Raw genomic sequence first — 17,177 nt, forward strand, 5'->3', positions numbered from 1 at the left:
CAGCAGAAATGTGACAGGAGCTATACTATGTCATAACTTGAGAAAAATTTTGGCAATATCAGAATCAATATAAGGTCTTAATGAGTAAAGAGCAGCAAGAGCTCCTTCTGCTCACAAGGAGTAGCACATACATATCATGTCACCATTTATTGAATGGATTTCTCCCTCTTTCAGTGCTGAAACATGCAATGGGAACAATTTGCTATAAGGGTTGCTATAGCATAAAGATAATGGTATCCATGATAAGATGCTGACCCAGAAAGAACATACAATAATTCTTCCTCCTACTTGTTAGCTTTTATTCAGATTCTGCCACAATTAGTAGCCAACAACATGTCACTGGGCTTTTCTTTAACCCATCTAAAAATGAGATAAAAGTTCTATTTGTAAAAAGTAGTTAGAAGTGAAAGTGCAGTTTAGGAGTCACTCATAAACTCTAAGTCACCTCCTAGAAAGGCTGGCCTAAAGACAGGCAGTCCGTTCCGTCTCTGCTCCTACCCACCCCTCCTCCACAAAGTCAAAAATACACAAATGCACCCTGCCCCCAAATCTGAAACGTGCGCACAAAGAATCAGAATCACAGAATCACAGAATCATCTAGGTTGGAAAAGGCCTTGAAGATCATCTAGTCCAATCATAAACCTAACACTGACCGTTCTCAAGATCATGGAGGCTGAGCACAAATACAGATTGGAGAGATAGCGAAGTGCTTGAAGACAGACGGTGAACTAGGCCAGTATTGTTTCATTTTGTGTTAGAAATGATCAGTCTCTTCTTGGCAAATGACAAAAGGTAAAAAGCAATGCTTTATATGTGAGATGTCAAATTACGTCCAATACAGTTCTGAAGAATGCAACCCTAACATTTAAGAGCATTTGTTGAAGGGGCGACAGCATCCCAAATCCCTCCATGTGTACGAAAATCTCAACAGCCTTAGAGCAGGATTTTCATTGCCATTCTGAAGGGGTGGAGAGGTTCTTTTCCTTTAATAGCAATGATTATAAACTATTCAAATGCAAGTTACTAACATAAGAACTGACAGTTGCAAGGCTGAATTTCTTTGGAGCCATAATTATTTATGACACCTTATTACAACAACTCCAAAACATATGGTTACCTTATTAGAAATTAAAATTTATTTTCATATAAATCTCAGCATGACATTACACCAAAAGAACTAAAGTTACTCCAGGGGATGGCACATTATTTCACTTCCCAGGGTTTGGTAGTTGGAACATGAATTTAAACAAATTTCCTTATAAATATAAAAGCAGTTTTGATAACACAGATAAATACATCCAGAGCCATATAAGGCATAAACATAATTTTCCAACAAGCTCCTCAATCTTCTTAGTATAAAAATTTTAACATTTTGTTTGACAACTTTCTGTCCACTAGCAAGTATATCATCTTGGCCTTTTAATGTATGCACTTACTTGGCAAGGGGAGGTTCTATTTTGGTTTTAATTCAGTCTCCTCCACTAGCAGCTCACAGCCCAAGGAAACTGCAGTCTCATTTATTAAAGTCCATAAACTCACAAAATGCAGGAGATTGACTGACAAGTGCCTGCCTTGTGATTATGAAACAGAGTTCATGTAATGGTTAAGGCAGCAATTTAAAATACAAAGTCTTTCTCTATGAAAACAGTAAGCAGGACAAATGTATTGTTTGAATCATAATCACCAACAGAAGGGACTTCCACCGATACACAGGATTACATACATCAGTGGAAGTTTAAAATTGACGCTGTCAGGTAACTGAAGTCTTAAAAAGTAGTGTGTTTCAAAGAAACTCTGAACTTTTTAAAAAAAACCCAACCTGGCATCAAGTCAAGTGTTTATTAGAAGGGGGTGGGGGAGTTGTTTGTTTGGGTTTTTTGGCATAGGGGGTGGGTTGGGGGGGGGCGGGTAAGTCTCCATGTGAGGACTTGGTTCCAACTGAAACGCTGCCAGCGAGGTAGTCTTTGCAGCAGACATGATGATCTTGACTGGAACATTTTCAGATTCTTCTCCTGCCCTCCTCTTTACTATGGTTTCAGCATAGAGAAAAATTCAATGCATTTGCAAGGAACATAGTCATTTCCCATCAACATTTTCTTAACTTTAGGTAATTTCTTGAAGTATCCAGTATGCATATATGTACAGCTGTGCAGCACAGAACATGTTTATTATAGTATACAGTGACTGACTGCGGGAAATATGGACATCTTGTGAGGCAGGTTTTTTGAGAACAGAAGGATTATCATTAAAAGCTGACCCAGAAGTCAAGTCAACGGACACCATCCAAAACCACAGGCATACATCACTGCCACACAGAAGGTTTATATGATACCACATAATGTTAATGTTGCCTCCCAAGCCACAACGCAGTGAAATTAGAACAGCTGCAATGAAATAACTACAGAGGAGGAGGGAAAAATTCAACAAAATTCAACTTATTTTACACAGCAAGAAAAACATCAGCTGTGGAAACTCAGTGGACTGCCAGCAGACTTTTACTCTGAAGGCCATATGCAGGACTGGGTTTATTCTTTTTCTGCTTAAACTGCTCCTGAAAAGCTCTGCACACTAAACAGCTACTTACATACAGGATGTGATGAATCAAAGGATTACACATTAGAGGTAAGATTTATGAAGCGCTCTCATCTTCAGAACCATAACAGAAGCCACATTGTATGATGAAAAATATTCTTGTTCCTCTGTGTTTTGTAACAGAAGTAAACTTTTATTGTTGTTTTTCATTAAAGCATGCTGATAGCAAGGTCTTTGCATTTGGAACTAAATCATTAATCTTAAAAGGCTAATTTTTCCTGATTTCTGTGACAATGGAAAAAACACCTTTTTTCCTCTGCATTTTGCAATTACTTTCTCTATATAACTTTCAGAAAACATTTTCTGACTAAACCTACATTAATGTATCTTCAGAACAGAATTTTTCAACATATTTATGTACCTATCTTTCAGTAAAGAACTTCCTGACTACATGTGACATCAAGTTCAAAGGAAAAGAAACAGAAAGCAGTAAAAGACCACTGTATGTGTCTGGAACATTCAAATTAGAAGGAAATTAAACATGATTTTATTGTTAAAATAACTAGCAGCAGAATGCTAGGGTTCCAAGCTTACTCTCTCTCAGCTTGAGAGCTTGATAGCCTGATGTACATAAGTTAACCAACACTCCTGTGTTGGGAAATAATATTGTTCTACAGATCTAAGATAAGTAAGAATGGGATCTCTTGCTTCACAAGCTCAAATACCGAGACAAATAACTTGCAGAGCTCTAAATCAAAATACATAAAACAGACAAAAAAAAAAAAAAAAAAAGAGGAGGAAGAAAAATATTAGCCTTTGAATTTTATTGTCAGGTGAGTGAGATACAAAGCTTTATCTAGTCTGTCTTCAGAGGTCTTGGCCTGAAAGCAGAGCTCCCACTCTGTCCTGGAGATGTCTCTAACCCTAATGGCACCACCTGCCTGCAGCTCTCCTGGTGCCATGTGCAGTAGCAGGCTGTCGGAGAGGGAGACTGGATGCCTGGCAAAGGAGCAGAAGCTACAGGAGACCATGGCACGGTGGTACGGCACACCATGGTATGGTGGTATGGCACACCAAGCAGACAGCTGGCCTGGTCTGTCCACGCTGCATGCTTCGGGCCATGCTCAGGGGCAAACGAGTACTCAGTCTTCTCCCAAGGCTTTCATTCATCTTCATGCCATCTCCCTAAAATCTGTCAGCCCAGTTAAATCATCATAACTCTTCCTTATGCTATAAAAGGAGCAAGTTTTTCTGAATTTGGCTAGTATTTCATAGCTTACATGACATTTTTTGAAATGAACAATAATTTGTTAACAACAAATTAAAATAACATGCTTGGAGCACAGAAGGGAAGGAGTGACTTAGTCAAGTTGCTTCTGAATGAAAGTCACAAGTGGCTATGAAGCATTCTACCAGGACAAAAAATGGGAATATTTTTCACAAATATTAAGACATTTAATTCATTAACTCCTTAAGTTGGAGTAACAGCACTAAGGTGACCTCAATGGTCAGGTTTTGTAAGGAAACTAACTCTACTGCCTGAATTAATCTCAGAAATATATTCTTCACAGATCTTCTCCTGTCACTATTAACCAATGCAACTTTACCAGTAAAGGAGAGAAAAGAAAAAAAAACAATATGAGGCATTCTCAACACTCCATTCAGCCTCAGAACATTTGGCCTCTTTGAGGGCAAAGCAGATGCACCCAAGATATGTTGTCCTAATCACTGCCTAACAGACTGCTTCTGCCAGAGAAGGTGTTTGGGTTTTTTATATTCTCGTAAAATAGCTTTATTTTGTTACCTGCTCCTAAAAGACCAACTCAGGTTCACACAGCCTGTTTACAGTCTCTATATCAACAGCTGGAAGACATCCTAGAGAGCATGTGTCATCCTAATTAGGTATATATGGAAAGCACATCCTACAATATAATCATACAATGAGAATATTAATCTTGTAGGTCCACTTTAGACAATGGATCCTTGGTCCACATTATCACAGGAACATTCTCTGGTGACACTGGTTAAGCACATGCTGTGTAACATGACAAGACATCTCGTGGTATGCTACTGTATCACTTCTACGAGATGTTTCTTGGGGGCACAAAGTAATTGTGTATGAAGGACTGAAGGTTAATAGTAATTTTCTTGTTTCGTGCACTCATGTCAGTGGAGAAGAGGCATTTATCCTAACTGTGAGATTCAGATTTAAACAGCTCTCACAATGAATCAGAGAGCAGCAACAATTAGGTAACGACCACTTTTGCACCAACATAACTTTACAGATAGAAAAGGGCTGTTAATGTTTCAAGCTAAAAAGGTAATAAAGAATGCAGAACTGAAATGTGGCAGGAAAAAATTATTCTGCTTTTGCTCTTCACTGTGAAATATATAGCAGAAAATTCTGTATATATAATATATAACACCAATTTTTTTTCAGAAGAGATGGCTCTCTGCCTGTTAGCATCTAGGAAGTGGGGATAATCATGCTAGCAACAAGCCTGACTTTCAGCTGATTTGGTGTGATTTTTCCTACTTCATCTCTGAGCCTCAGACTCTCCATTTGCTGACACTTTCCTGTCTCTTAGCTTACATTATGCAGACTGTCCTATTAGTATTTGTGAAGTAGTCACAGACTGTGGAGTTTTTGGTCTTTGAAGAAGCACAGAGTATTTGCAGGTCTGTCGTACGCATCACATAACACGTCTGGAAGAATCAGCATGAGACTCAAATGAAATCCCCATTTTGGTCCTGGTTTTGCCACCGAACTGCTGAGTCATCTGTAACTCTCACGCATGCAAATTTCAGCCCTCAACACAAGTGCTCACACGTCATGTGCTAAAAAGTCATAGCTGCAAGCGTGTACCCACTGCTACAACTTGAATGCTTGCATCCTTCAGACACTGGACTTGCTAGCTACTTGTGCAGTTCCCAGAATTTATCCATGCATAGGTGACAGAGACGAATGGACACTGATTCAACACTTGTGCCCAAGTATCCCCATCAGTAGTTAAATCTCAGTCAACACGATTAATAGAAATATCTCTATACGTATCTCTGCAAATGATGAATGCTCTAATTATGTCTCATATGTGCAAGACAAGTAGGCAAATGTCAGACAAGTAGGCAGATGTCAAAAAAACAACCCTGACTTTTCTGTTTTTAAGTGAAATACAATGCTTTTACAGAACTCAGAGAACCTCCACATATCTCCTTCATTCATGACAAGCTTCATTTACTTGTTTGTTTTCAGAAACTGTCTTTCCTAAACACATCTATGTTATTTCAAAAACGGAACACATATAGTGAATGGTTATTCTATATGTGTATTTTGACATGAGGAGCTGCTAACTACTTGAAAAGTAGTTACTGAGAATGAATAGTAAAAGCCTCTCAGGTTTTATTTATTTTACAAATGTGCTGATGCCAACTCTCTGACAACAGTTAGAATCTTTTTAATTTTTTTCCGCCGTACTGCAAATGTGAATATGAATTCTTAAAAAAAAGATACAAATACATGTCAAAAAGCAAAGCGGATGAAAATACAATTCTTCAAAAATCTTACAAGATCAAAATGATGCCATAAGGTCCAGCAAGATAAAACTGCATGAATAAGAATGAGCAGAAATAACAGTAAGAAAATAAGTAAGGCAAAATAATACCATCCATTAGAATTCACACACGCAAGTCCTTCAAATACACTGGAAGAGATGAGAAATCTGGAAACCTCCAAGTTAATGATCTGGAGCACTCTGAACTAAGGTGTCACTTACCAGCACATGTCACAAGTATGAAACAGTTTAACCTTGCCATCTCAGAGGAAATGGTAATCTTACATGTCTTTTAAGTTTAAAGGCTTAGGAATGATGAAGACAAATTCAGAACTATAGCTGAGAACAGTATCTTCCTTGCTTCTACAGGTGTCTTGTAAGTTTACTACTTGCTGTTCAGGTGTTTTGCAGATTTAACTCTTACACAGTACACACAGAAATCCAAAACTCCACCAAAAAAAAAAAAATCCACCCCTATACTATACCAACATCCTGCCAAATTGTACCTTCAGATACTTGCCTTTGACATAATTTATTTAAATCACAGCTTCACCATGCATTTGAGAATGTTATACAGCCAACTATGAAATGTTTCTTTTTAGCTGATTAAACACATAGATGAGAGAAACGAAGTTAGAGAGGCATAGAAAGAAATTTTGCAGAAAGCTGTTCTGAGGAGCAAAAGGAAGCTCTTCACAGGGCTGAGAGGAGTCAGCTAATCGATTCGTCAGTCTGCAGTTCCCCTTCTCTTCCCTACTCATAACTACTCTCCAGCTAGGAAATTTATAATTTCACAACACACAGAAAGCACGTCTCTCATCTATCCCATGGTCTCAGGCAGCAAAAGCAGTTGTGTTCGGTTCCCTCATGTTTCACCTACATGCACAAAACTCAGAGATTTGATTTGCGCTTTAATGCAACACAGACCAGGTATGCTGCAATTCCTGGTAATTTCTTCAAAAAGAGTTCTTTCTCCACCACTATCAGTAATGCACTGCCAACATCTCCAAAATTATTTGAGTCAAATTGTTTAAATTTTTTCCATAGAGGAAAAAAGGGGCAGTCTGCTACTAGGTGAATAAAAACACTAAGCACTGATTTTATTTAGAACAGCAAAGAAGAACAAATACTGGATTCTGTATCGTAGCTGCTGAAGAGCCTTGATACTGTCTTCTGATTTCTGAGTATTCCTTGCAGTACCTACAAAGCAGCTCTTCTCACAGTTTTTTGTACAAGAAGATTTTTCTATATACAGTATATCTGCTGCCTAACCTTTAAGAAGAAATGTGTATTTTCCCAGTCATTGAAAGTACATATATAGGATGACTCAAGTTTTTGTTTGTAGACAACTGACATAGGATTTATAGTTGCAATTTACTGAACAGCTTTATAAACTGCTATTTAAAGCAGTCCTGTTCACATACACTAAAAAGTCTTTTTATGAAAGCGAGATTATTTAAGCCCAGTCCATGCATGTCTTTTTATTCTTTCATCCTGCCTTCCAATTCTTACAGTATATTTTAACAGCTTGTCAAAAATGCCACCTCCCTTCCATCACCAGTACTACTGGAAAGAGAATCTAGGGAAATATTTTTTACAAAGTAGTTCCAAAACTTCCTACAATGGCCAGAAGATTAAATATTGCACCCTGATGTACAAAAGCATAAAAAAAACCCAAAACAACAAAAAACCACACCCACAATGCAAAGGCAGGAAGGAATGTGGTATATGGCGATTCATCAATTTAGTTTTTAATAAGTACATCATAGCTACAAATAACAGCAAGCTCTAGGAAGCACTGAGAAGCAAAAAGAATAATGCCCCATTGCATTCATTCCTGTGATGGAATAATACATCAACAGAAGTACCTCAGCTACACTCTTCTAAGAAATAGGTCTCTCTTGTATCATAGGAAAACCATTTCTGTAAAGTACCTGGCCCACAGAAGTACTTCAGGAAGGACTGTGGATCATCATTTCTATATTCAAGCCTCAGCCCACCTCCACACTTACCTTTCTCACAAATGTCAGCAGAATTCCCACTTACTAAATTAATGCATCTTATAAAAATGTTGTTCTCCAAAAAACATTTTAGAAGGAAGGTGCTATTGTGTGAAAAATAATGTTTTAAAAATTCTAACGACAGCATGACCACCACCAGTTGTGGCAAGGCACAACTTCAACAATAACGTATGCCCACAGATAGGTAATCTGAATGGTCCAGCACCCCTTGTAATCTTCAATCCATATTTATGAACGCACAAAGGGCCCTTGCGATGTTCGCCATCATGAAACTGAACTTTGCAATTAAATTAATTCATCAATCATTTATTTAATGCTATGTTTCTGAGTAGGTTGTTAATGGGACAGGTCTTTGAATATTTTGTTTACCTTCACAATACGCAGAGTCCCCTTGGACAGACAGATAACCATTCTTGCACTCACAAGTAGCTTTTGTGTTCCAGTTTTTGCACTCTGAATTTTCACCACATCTGTGTCCCTCTGCACAGAAGTTATGGCCTGAAATACAAGGAACATGCAACCTGGTATTAAAACATGTTCATTTCAGATATTCAAGTTTAATATTTACATTGACTGTATTACTCTGAAAAACTTTGGCATGCTACATCCCAGAAATTCTCTCTATAAACCTATCTGGTGCACACAGGCTTTTTGGATTCCTCCATCAATCCATTCTCAGCAAAACCATTTCATTCAAAAATGTATTTGTATGACTAGTTGTAGTCAGGAGAAAAGACAACTTCAAAGCAGGAAGCCATGACAATACATTAGTCTTCTACTGAACCCACGTAGGATAAAATGCCACCTTATCTCCAATAGCCAAGAAGTGTAATACTAACTTACACTAAAAGGATAACAAAGTTTAATATAAAAAAACTCCTTTACAGTTCTCTTATTATGCATAATCAAGCATGCTTTTGAAAGAGCAAAAATGACACGTTGCATTAGAACACAAAACTTTATGGGTAGTCAAAACAACCTCATGCACTGCCTTGTAATTCTGTCATCAAAAACTAGCTGGATTGTTTCTACAGTTTATAATTAATCCATGCGTCATGTTTTGTAAGGGAGAATTTTTATTAATCTCTCCTTTTTCCTTGACACAAATTCTGAGTAGCTTCTTTGTGAACAGTTTCTTTTATTCCATACAAAGTCATTTCTACAAATATGATGAACTTTTCCACTTTCTTCTATAAAGGCACAACTGGCTGAAGTTCTTTCTTCCTGATTTTCAGTATTTCTCAAAGATGTGTCAAAATCTCTCTCTGCTGAAGTCTAAAGTCAAAGTAATTGCAACTTTATCTCTTTAAAGGCACTCTGGAACACTGGGAATACTGTAGGAGATAACGAAATACCTTCCAGAATCTGACAACTGGGAATTTTTTTTCCCCCATTGGTGTATTTTTGATGGATTTTTTGCTATTAATATCCAAGAATCAATTTCTATTTGCCTGAGATATATAAACAGTCATTTTGGTAATTCTTATCTTTTTCTGGATTTTCTTTCCTAGAAGGAGGGAAACCAACGAAATCCAGACATACCATCAGCTACTTGTATTCCAACTTGCACTTACATGAATACAAGAATAGTTTCTGCCAATTCTGCCCAGTCATAAAGGAGCAAACTAAAAGTTCTAGTTCACTGATTCTAAACTTAGACCTGACATCCCCTAAAGACAGCTAAGAAAAAGATGACCTGGACTTCTAAGATCTAAATGTCAGATTCAGATCTTTGTTCATATCCCTTGCTTTGATATTCTTTAAGGAACTTCAGAAGGCTTTAGCTTATACCAAATATAGTTTTCATCTACAGTAAGCAAATTTTCATAGGGCTATCCCGAAGCTGTTCACTGGGAGGTTTTTTTATTTGTTTCTAAACATGCACTTCAGTCATCTAGTAATTTAAAACTCAGGTTTTGTCATTTTAGTGCACTCCAACTTTATGAATCTGATCATCTAACATCGGGTTGTGAGGTCATTTTTTAAAAAATGTGACTCTTGTTAGCAAGGAGGACGCTTTCTCAGTGTCAACATCCAACTCTACACTTAAACTTCAGATTAATTTTATTAACAACCAAGGTAAGTTCCTTGTGCTCAGCTGGCTCATTCTTTCATTGTAGTCCAGCTTGCAAAAAAGAACCAACTCCACTAATGAAAATTGCAGATATCCCTTCTAGTCTTCATTCATTTCACAGTCTGGTAAAAACCACTCAAGTATCCCAGATACAGCCTTGTCAAGCCTGGGTACATTTTATACTGGTAAAAAAGGGCGCAGTTACATTCCTTTAGCCATTTATGCAATCACAGTATTTGACTTATCATTTTTGCCTTTGTAATTATAATCAAAGCTGAACACTGGAACCCTTCTCCCCAGACTTACCCATTCAGCATCTAATTTACACTCCCCAAGCAGGATTACTATTCTGTTGGCATTCTAGATAATACCCAAGAGACAAGTCTTATAACATTTTCTTTGTCACTGTTTCCCCTAAGACTATGACATCCTAGTCTAGGATGCTTCTTTATAATAATAATAATTCTCCAACTCATACACAGTATTAGTTTTATATTTGATTATTATTGGTGAATACTACTACTCAGAACCCATGTAACATATCAGTGTATTAAGCTAGGTACTATAAAAATACTACATTTTAATGTAGTGTGAATTGTTACTACTGTCTTAGGATATTTTTTAAAATTTATTTATTTATGTTTCTCTTTCATCCAAAGCTGTAAAAAATATTTCACCTTTCTCAGCATGTTTTAGTTACAATAGTCCTTATACAACATTCTACATCAAAAAACTTTGTTTCTAGGCTCTTTTTATCCCAGGGAGTCAACATTTTACCTTGTGATCAGTTCACGGCCAATTTAACACACTTAGCCAAAGGGGTGGCTTCTCATGGTTAACTTTCATCATAAGTCCCAAGTCCCAGATCAGCCACTCTTCTCTAATAGCACTTTCTCCCAAGCACAAGCTGCTGATTAGTTTTCAATATCACACCATAGCCCTACAAATTTTTCACTATTTGCCACCTCAGAAATCATCAGTAGATATGATGACTACCCTAACTATCCATTTTGTACTGCTAGAGCTGTCACCTTTTTTAAAAAATTCTCTGGAAAAAAACTGTATTGCTTTTGTTCCCTTGTTATCATCTCAAATATGAACTGTCGCCATTCAGAATCAGATTCTTTCTTATGTTTTCAAGCTTGAAGGCTGTTAAAAGAACATAGAAGAAAATAAGTAACACTCCAGTTCTGTAACTTGCATAATTAGAGGCTCTAAAGAACTTTTCATTGTTCTCCTCTCATTAGGAATACACAATGATAGAACACCTACTACATCTCTAGATTGCCTTGGCATTTATTATTATAAGACCTGTGAAACACTGTTTCCTGCCTTTTAAAAATGCTGACTAAAAGTGACCCAACTTCAATCTCAGAAAACTTGTTCAATACCTCTCTAAGTGGAAAGTGAAAGCCATTCCTGTTAAGACCATGCATGGTGCTACGACACGGTATGTCACCAAGCTTTTACAAAACAAATATAATTTAAGGTTAACCAGCAGAAAAAAAAACCACCGTACTTGACGGTACAGAAGAGTAAGGGTTCACTGTGCCTCTGTCAGAGTAGACATACCATTGATTGGATCAGAGGCTTTACCATGTACTTTTCTTTTGCAGTGAAGACTCATATTTAGCACTTCAAAAGAGCCAAGAGGTGCATACCAAGGAAGGGTGGCTCTTGCATTTCTTAGACCCTGGTCTGCCTTTTCCCCAGCTGGGGTTTTGGAGGCAAGAAAGGAATAAAATGCTATCTACTCTGTCTTAGCTCTTATTGGGTCTGAGTGCTTTTCCGGCTCTTCTGGCAAATAAAAGGCCACCTCATACTAGGACTGTAACATGAAGAAATAAGCTAGCTGCATTCTTCGCACATTCAACACCTAATTTAGCTAAATATTTTCGTTCATTCCTATTCAACAAAACAGTCAGGAATACACCCAGGGCCCCTGACTGCAACAATCACACTTATATTCCTGACTAAACAGGGACAGACTTAAGCACTGATTTAAACATCAATCTATTCACGGGAGCAATTACTTATCCCCAAGCAAGCAGAATGGAAAAAAATGCAAACATCTGATTTTTATTAATTCTTTGGTGTGAAATGGATTATAGGGTTCCTTTAAAATACCTACACAGATGGCAAAACCACCCACTGATACTGCAGCGGGATCTCTGAATCTCAGCCATGGGTGGCAGCGAGTAGAGGGCATACATTCTGATTGCCCAGGTGAAAATAACTGAATTACTGAGACTTCAGAATATTCAGCAAAGTCTTATCTGAGACAGTCAGCTCTTCTCTAAATATAAGAAATGGCTTAAAATAGAATCATCACATCTGAGCAAGCAGGCAATTGGAGAGGATTTGACAGAAGCACACAAAATCTTAAATAGTTCTGATAATCTAAACTAATTTCAGGCCAACACAGATGACAAGGCAAGTGAGCATGAATTAAAATTACAGATAAACACATTCAGAACAGATGTCAGAAACCATTTTCCCCACACATACACACATAGCCATAAATGTGCACAACAGCCCTTCAAAGTCATTCAAGATGTTCAAGATACAATTCAGTCCTACCAACAGGGGAATTAAATATTGAAGAGTGTGTTTAGATTTTTGATGGGCCTGATGACCTCTGCTCCTTCCCCAAACATTTCTGATAACATTACTCTCTTCCTTTATCAAGGCTGCTGAAACATTTGTTCCAATTTTTCTTAAGAACATATTTGTATCTTTTTACTTCTTTCTTCTGACTGTAGAATGACCATTAATAAATGTTCTAAAACAATCATGAAAAAGATCAGATTTCATGCTAGCAGATATAAAACTATCACTTCTGCAGCATCGGGAACTGCGCAACTGGGTAGGGCTTAGTGGTCTCAAGTCAGATTATCTAAAATTAAACATTTATTCCATTTTGGGACAGCTGAACATTGCTCTTATTTTTCTCAGCTTCTTGACATCTTCAGGTTCCAGTTCCCAGAACCCACTTTTCCAGAGCAGCATGCTAAGCTACTTTGTGCTGTCATCTAGTTTCCTAAGCACCTAACATATTTGGTAAATTGGCTTAATTATTGATTGAAGAATATAAGAACTCATTCAAGACTACAGCTGGAATCAACATCTCTTATATCCATATCTCTTCTACTTTTTTTATGGGCAACACTGATGTGCCTCATTTTTCTGAGGGTTTCCTTATAACATCTGTAACGCCTTCTGTACTTCTTACAATATCCGTAGCTGTTCCCTTCAAAACAGTAAAACCCCTGTACTCTTGCTGTTCAAGAAGCTACCCTTCAGCAATCCACATTTCATGTTTCAGAGGCTCCTAAAAAGAACGCTGACGGTGCTTCCATTAATAGCATTAGCAATGTTCAAAAGGTCCAAGGTAATTTCAACCTCAAAATCTTTACTATTGTTATGATTTAACCCCACAGTTACTACATAAATGTGTAAAGTAAATCTGGGGGACAAGTCATAGGAAAAGTCATAAAATTTGCACTAGCAATTATGCCCCTTCGTGATCTGAATCTGTTTTTAATGAGTCATGAGCAATGAAGCACTTTGAACAGCAGCTTTTACGCCTTCAGAGGCTCTGGTCCCAGAACTCAGTGGTCTGACATAAAACTCAGTAGCTTCATAAATCCTTTCAAGCTGCTATACCAATGTACACCTTATTACATACTGCTTATTTGTGCACATTAGAATAATGGTATGGCACAGCCTAACAAGCTTATATTTTTTTTTTCAGATATAAAGCTCTTCTAAATCCTAAGTAACATTATAACTATGTTTAGAAATAAACTAATTCATATTTATCAACCTCCATTAAATCTTAATATATCTAAAACCTTGAAATAACTCATACCTCACAGCAGTGAATGAGGAACATTCGATTTCTGAAAAAGCAAAACTCAGTTTCACAGCTAGACAGGGAGAGATGAGAAACATGGTAACTGAAGAGCCTTCTCATCCTCTAATTGAAAGAATAAAAAACTCCTTAAAACAAAGCAATACAAATAAGGGTGGCAGAAGCCCCATTTTTAGACTTAAATGATGTTCCCTGCCATAAAACGCACACTTCAGCCCATCAGTAGGATTCTCCACTTCCTGCTAACCAGCATCAGCAGCCAATCTAAATCCATCAGGCAAACCATATTACAGGACAGCAAATAAAAACTACTTTCTCCAGAAACCTAACAGTGCTCACTACTTCATTATTTCCTCACACTCTCTCTTTTAAGGAGAGCATGACTGAAACTGCTAGGGCTGTTAAGGCTATTCTTACATACTAAAATTGTGAGCACAACAACATAAAAATTCTCTCATGAAACTTTATTTGAATCACTCATTCAAAAGAGAAAAAATTCACTCTTTCAAAATTATACACTGTCTTTGGCGAGGAGAAAAATGGCTAAAGGGAACAATAAAACACTTTTATGACACTATTTTTGATATTAGATTTGTCCCTGGGCTATAAAATATGTAACAGGCATGCTGTAAGAAAAATGAGTGAGTCTCAAAAAAAAAAATACTAAAAAATACATTTTATTACACAATGATTCTCTGTAAAATTTTAAAATTAACCAGAATTTCTATAAGCCTAAAAAGTGAGCTTAATTATACCACATTGTCCTGCTGAAAAGTACAAAATAGCACGTAGTTTAAGCAGACATTTATATTGAAGCACACAGATGAAGGGAAAAACTAGGTATACTCTACCTGACATTCAAGGATAGATTCTATATACAGATCTGATGAGGTCCATTTTTGCATTCAGGTACAACAAATCACAAAAATAGCTGTCATTGTACAGCACAGTTCTTCCATACTATGCCTGCCTTGCTGTACACCTTATACAATCGTTTTACTGAAATCTTGAAATTGGATTTTAGCAATATATTACCTTTTGCCATACTATAAACTCACGTAGCAAACCTGAAGAAGAAAAGGTACTATTTACTGTCTTTACTTTTGTAACCATTTATAAACAATAATGACTATCTAGGAAGCCCGCCAGCTGTGTACATTACAGTGTTCAACTCGGTCCTTTGCTGACTCACAATTTCCATGACCATAAACACCACAGATTTATTTTTTGCCTTGCATACCCTATTTTATTTTAGGCACTTATCTATTATTGTGGTAGGTATTACAGAGATCCCTGAAGAGGGTACAATCTCATACCACAGCACCATGAAGTTTCCGTATTTCTCTGATTTTTTTCCTTCTGTTGATCCCCCACATTTATCCCTTCATTAAATGCAAATTCCTTTGCTGCAGCTAGAAAAGCACAAGCTGCAAACCTCCTACCCTTACCCAATTCATCAAAAGGTATTCTATAATTCTACAGAACATGAAAGTCAGTGGAAGTTTTCTGTTTCCACAGCTAGATACTAAAGAAAGCACAAACAGATACAAAACCAGAACCTACAAGTCACTAGTATGCACTGATAAACATTACATAGAATTATTGTTCTCATTTAACATTATTAGTAAATGCTTACTGATCATCCTGTTGACTAACTAAAGGCCTAGCTAAGGGCTAATGCAAAGAATTATCTGTATCATCATACATACAATGTGAAATTTGCACGTGATGTGCAAACGATCCATGTGGGCTTCCAGTAAATGCTCTGATTACTCAGGACAATATTTACTACAATATTTCTTCCTCACTACTTTTGTTTGAACAATAAAAGCTGCATACAGTCTCTGAAAGAGGTCATTATTGCAAAACAGAGAAGCGCTCTATCCTTTCCCAGTAAAGGGCACATTGGCACAGGACAGGACCAGAAACTATGGCCTGCTTGCCGTATCAGAAGGCACCTGTTTGCATGACAAAGCCCATACTAATATGGAATTCTGAACAAATTTCTATTTTTAACACCAGCACTCTACATACGATAAAATTATACACTACCACTGTGGGTTGCGTGCAACTGAAGCAAAAGCGTCAAGCAGCATATATTCTACTTCAAGAGATAAAAAGCAATTTAGGAGCATGAACTTCAATTTATGCCTTTGTAAAGTTGACAAAATTAATCATATCTTTAAGCATAATTTTCAAAAGAATTTTAAAAAGCAAAGATGAAATACAAGAGGAGGTGGTACTGTTTTAGCAGTCAGCTAAAGCAGAACTGAGGTGGAAGCTTAATGTATCCATCTGAAAGCACCATGTATCCAAATTCATAGGAAGTGAAAGTACAATTCTTTCTTTTGCTTCTAGAGACCATCACATAAGTATACATATTCATGCTGTTTTATAAATAATAAAAACGGTTTGGGGATGAATATCTAAAAAGAGTACCTATCATTAACAATAATATAGAGCTGAATAATTACAGAACTTGTCTTTCATCAACTTCTAAGCTTTCAGATTTCTAACGCTTTCAAGAAACGAAGATAATTTTTTCAGTACTGCAGTACATCAAACTGGGCCATCTGTTAAGAAGTATCATTAAGACATCGAGCCCTCTGAGGGACAAAGAAGCAGCATTTAGTGTTTGCTTAAGTAGTTACAGATGTTTCTAGAAACTGTTTAAAAAAATAAATGTGCATATTCTTAGACCATGATCCAAGCAAGCAGTCTCAAACGTGCTGGCCCCTGCAACCACATGCATATGCTTGCAAGTTCAAGGCCTTTGTAAATATTTAACTATGCATATTTATTAAGTAATATTTACTGGCTAAGAGAGAGATTCAGAGCCCCTTCATTGGCATCTACAATGACACTGGAGGAATTTACACACAGGCAAGACAAGTAGTCCAGCAGGTCCCAATAACCATCTAAGCCTGGCAATGTCTAATGCTCATTTGGCACACCTCTTGCTTGAGATTTCTAAAGTGCATCACTAAAGGCTCACACTCAAGTCCTGCTCTGAGACACCAGGCTCCCCTTAAGCTCAGCTGAGACTCAGCACCAAGGGAGAGGTGTGGAACAGAGGTACAATACACAGCGAATAATTATTCTAACACCTTTCACCCAAGAACTCA

The 17,177-nt window shown here is 37.1% G+C and overlaps 1 protein-coding gene across 2 annotated transcripts in view; it reads right to left on the reverse strand.

The window, feature by feature from the left end:
• NELL1 (neural EGFL like 1) overlaps positions 1-17,177 on the reverse strand; it is a 297,446-nt gene that overhangs the window by 192,962 nt on the left and 87,307 nt on the right. For both annotated transcript variants that reach the window (XM_074884815.1, XM_074884814.1), the window contains exon 12: positions 8,474-8,602. In XM_074884815.1, coding sequence (XP_074740916.1) covers positions 8,474-8,602 — 129 coding nt within the window. The remainder of the gene's footprint in view (positions 1-8,473; positions 8,603-17,177) is intronic.

The sequence above is a fragment of the Strix uralensis genome, chromosome 15, assembly GCF_047716275.1.
Source record: "Strix uralensis isolate ZFMK-TIS-50842 chromosome 15, bStrUra1, whole genome shotgun sequence".
Lineage (NCBI taxonomy): Eukaryota > Metazoa > Chordata > Aves > Strigiformes > Strigidae > Strix > Strix uralensis.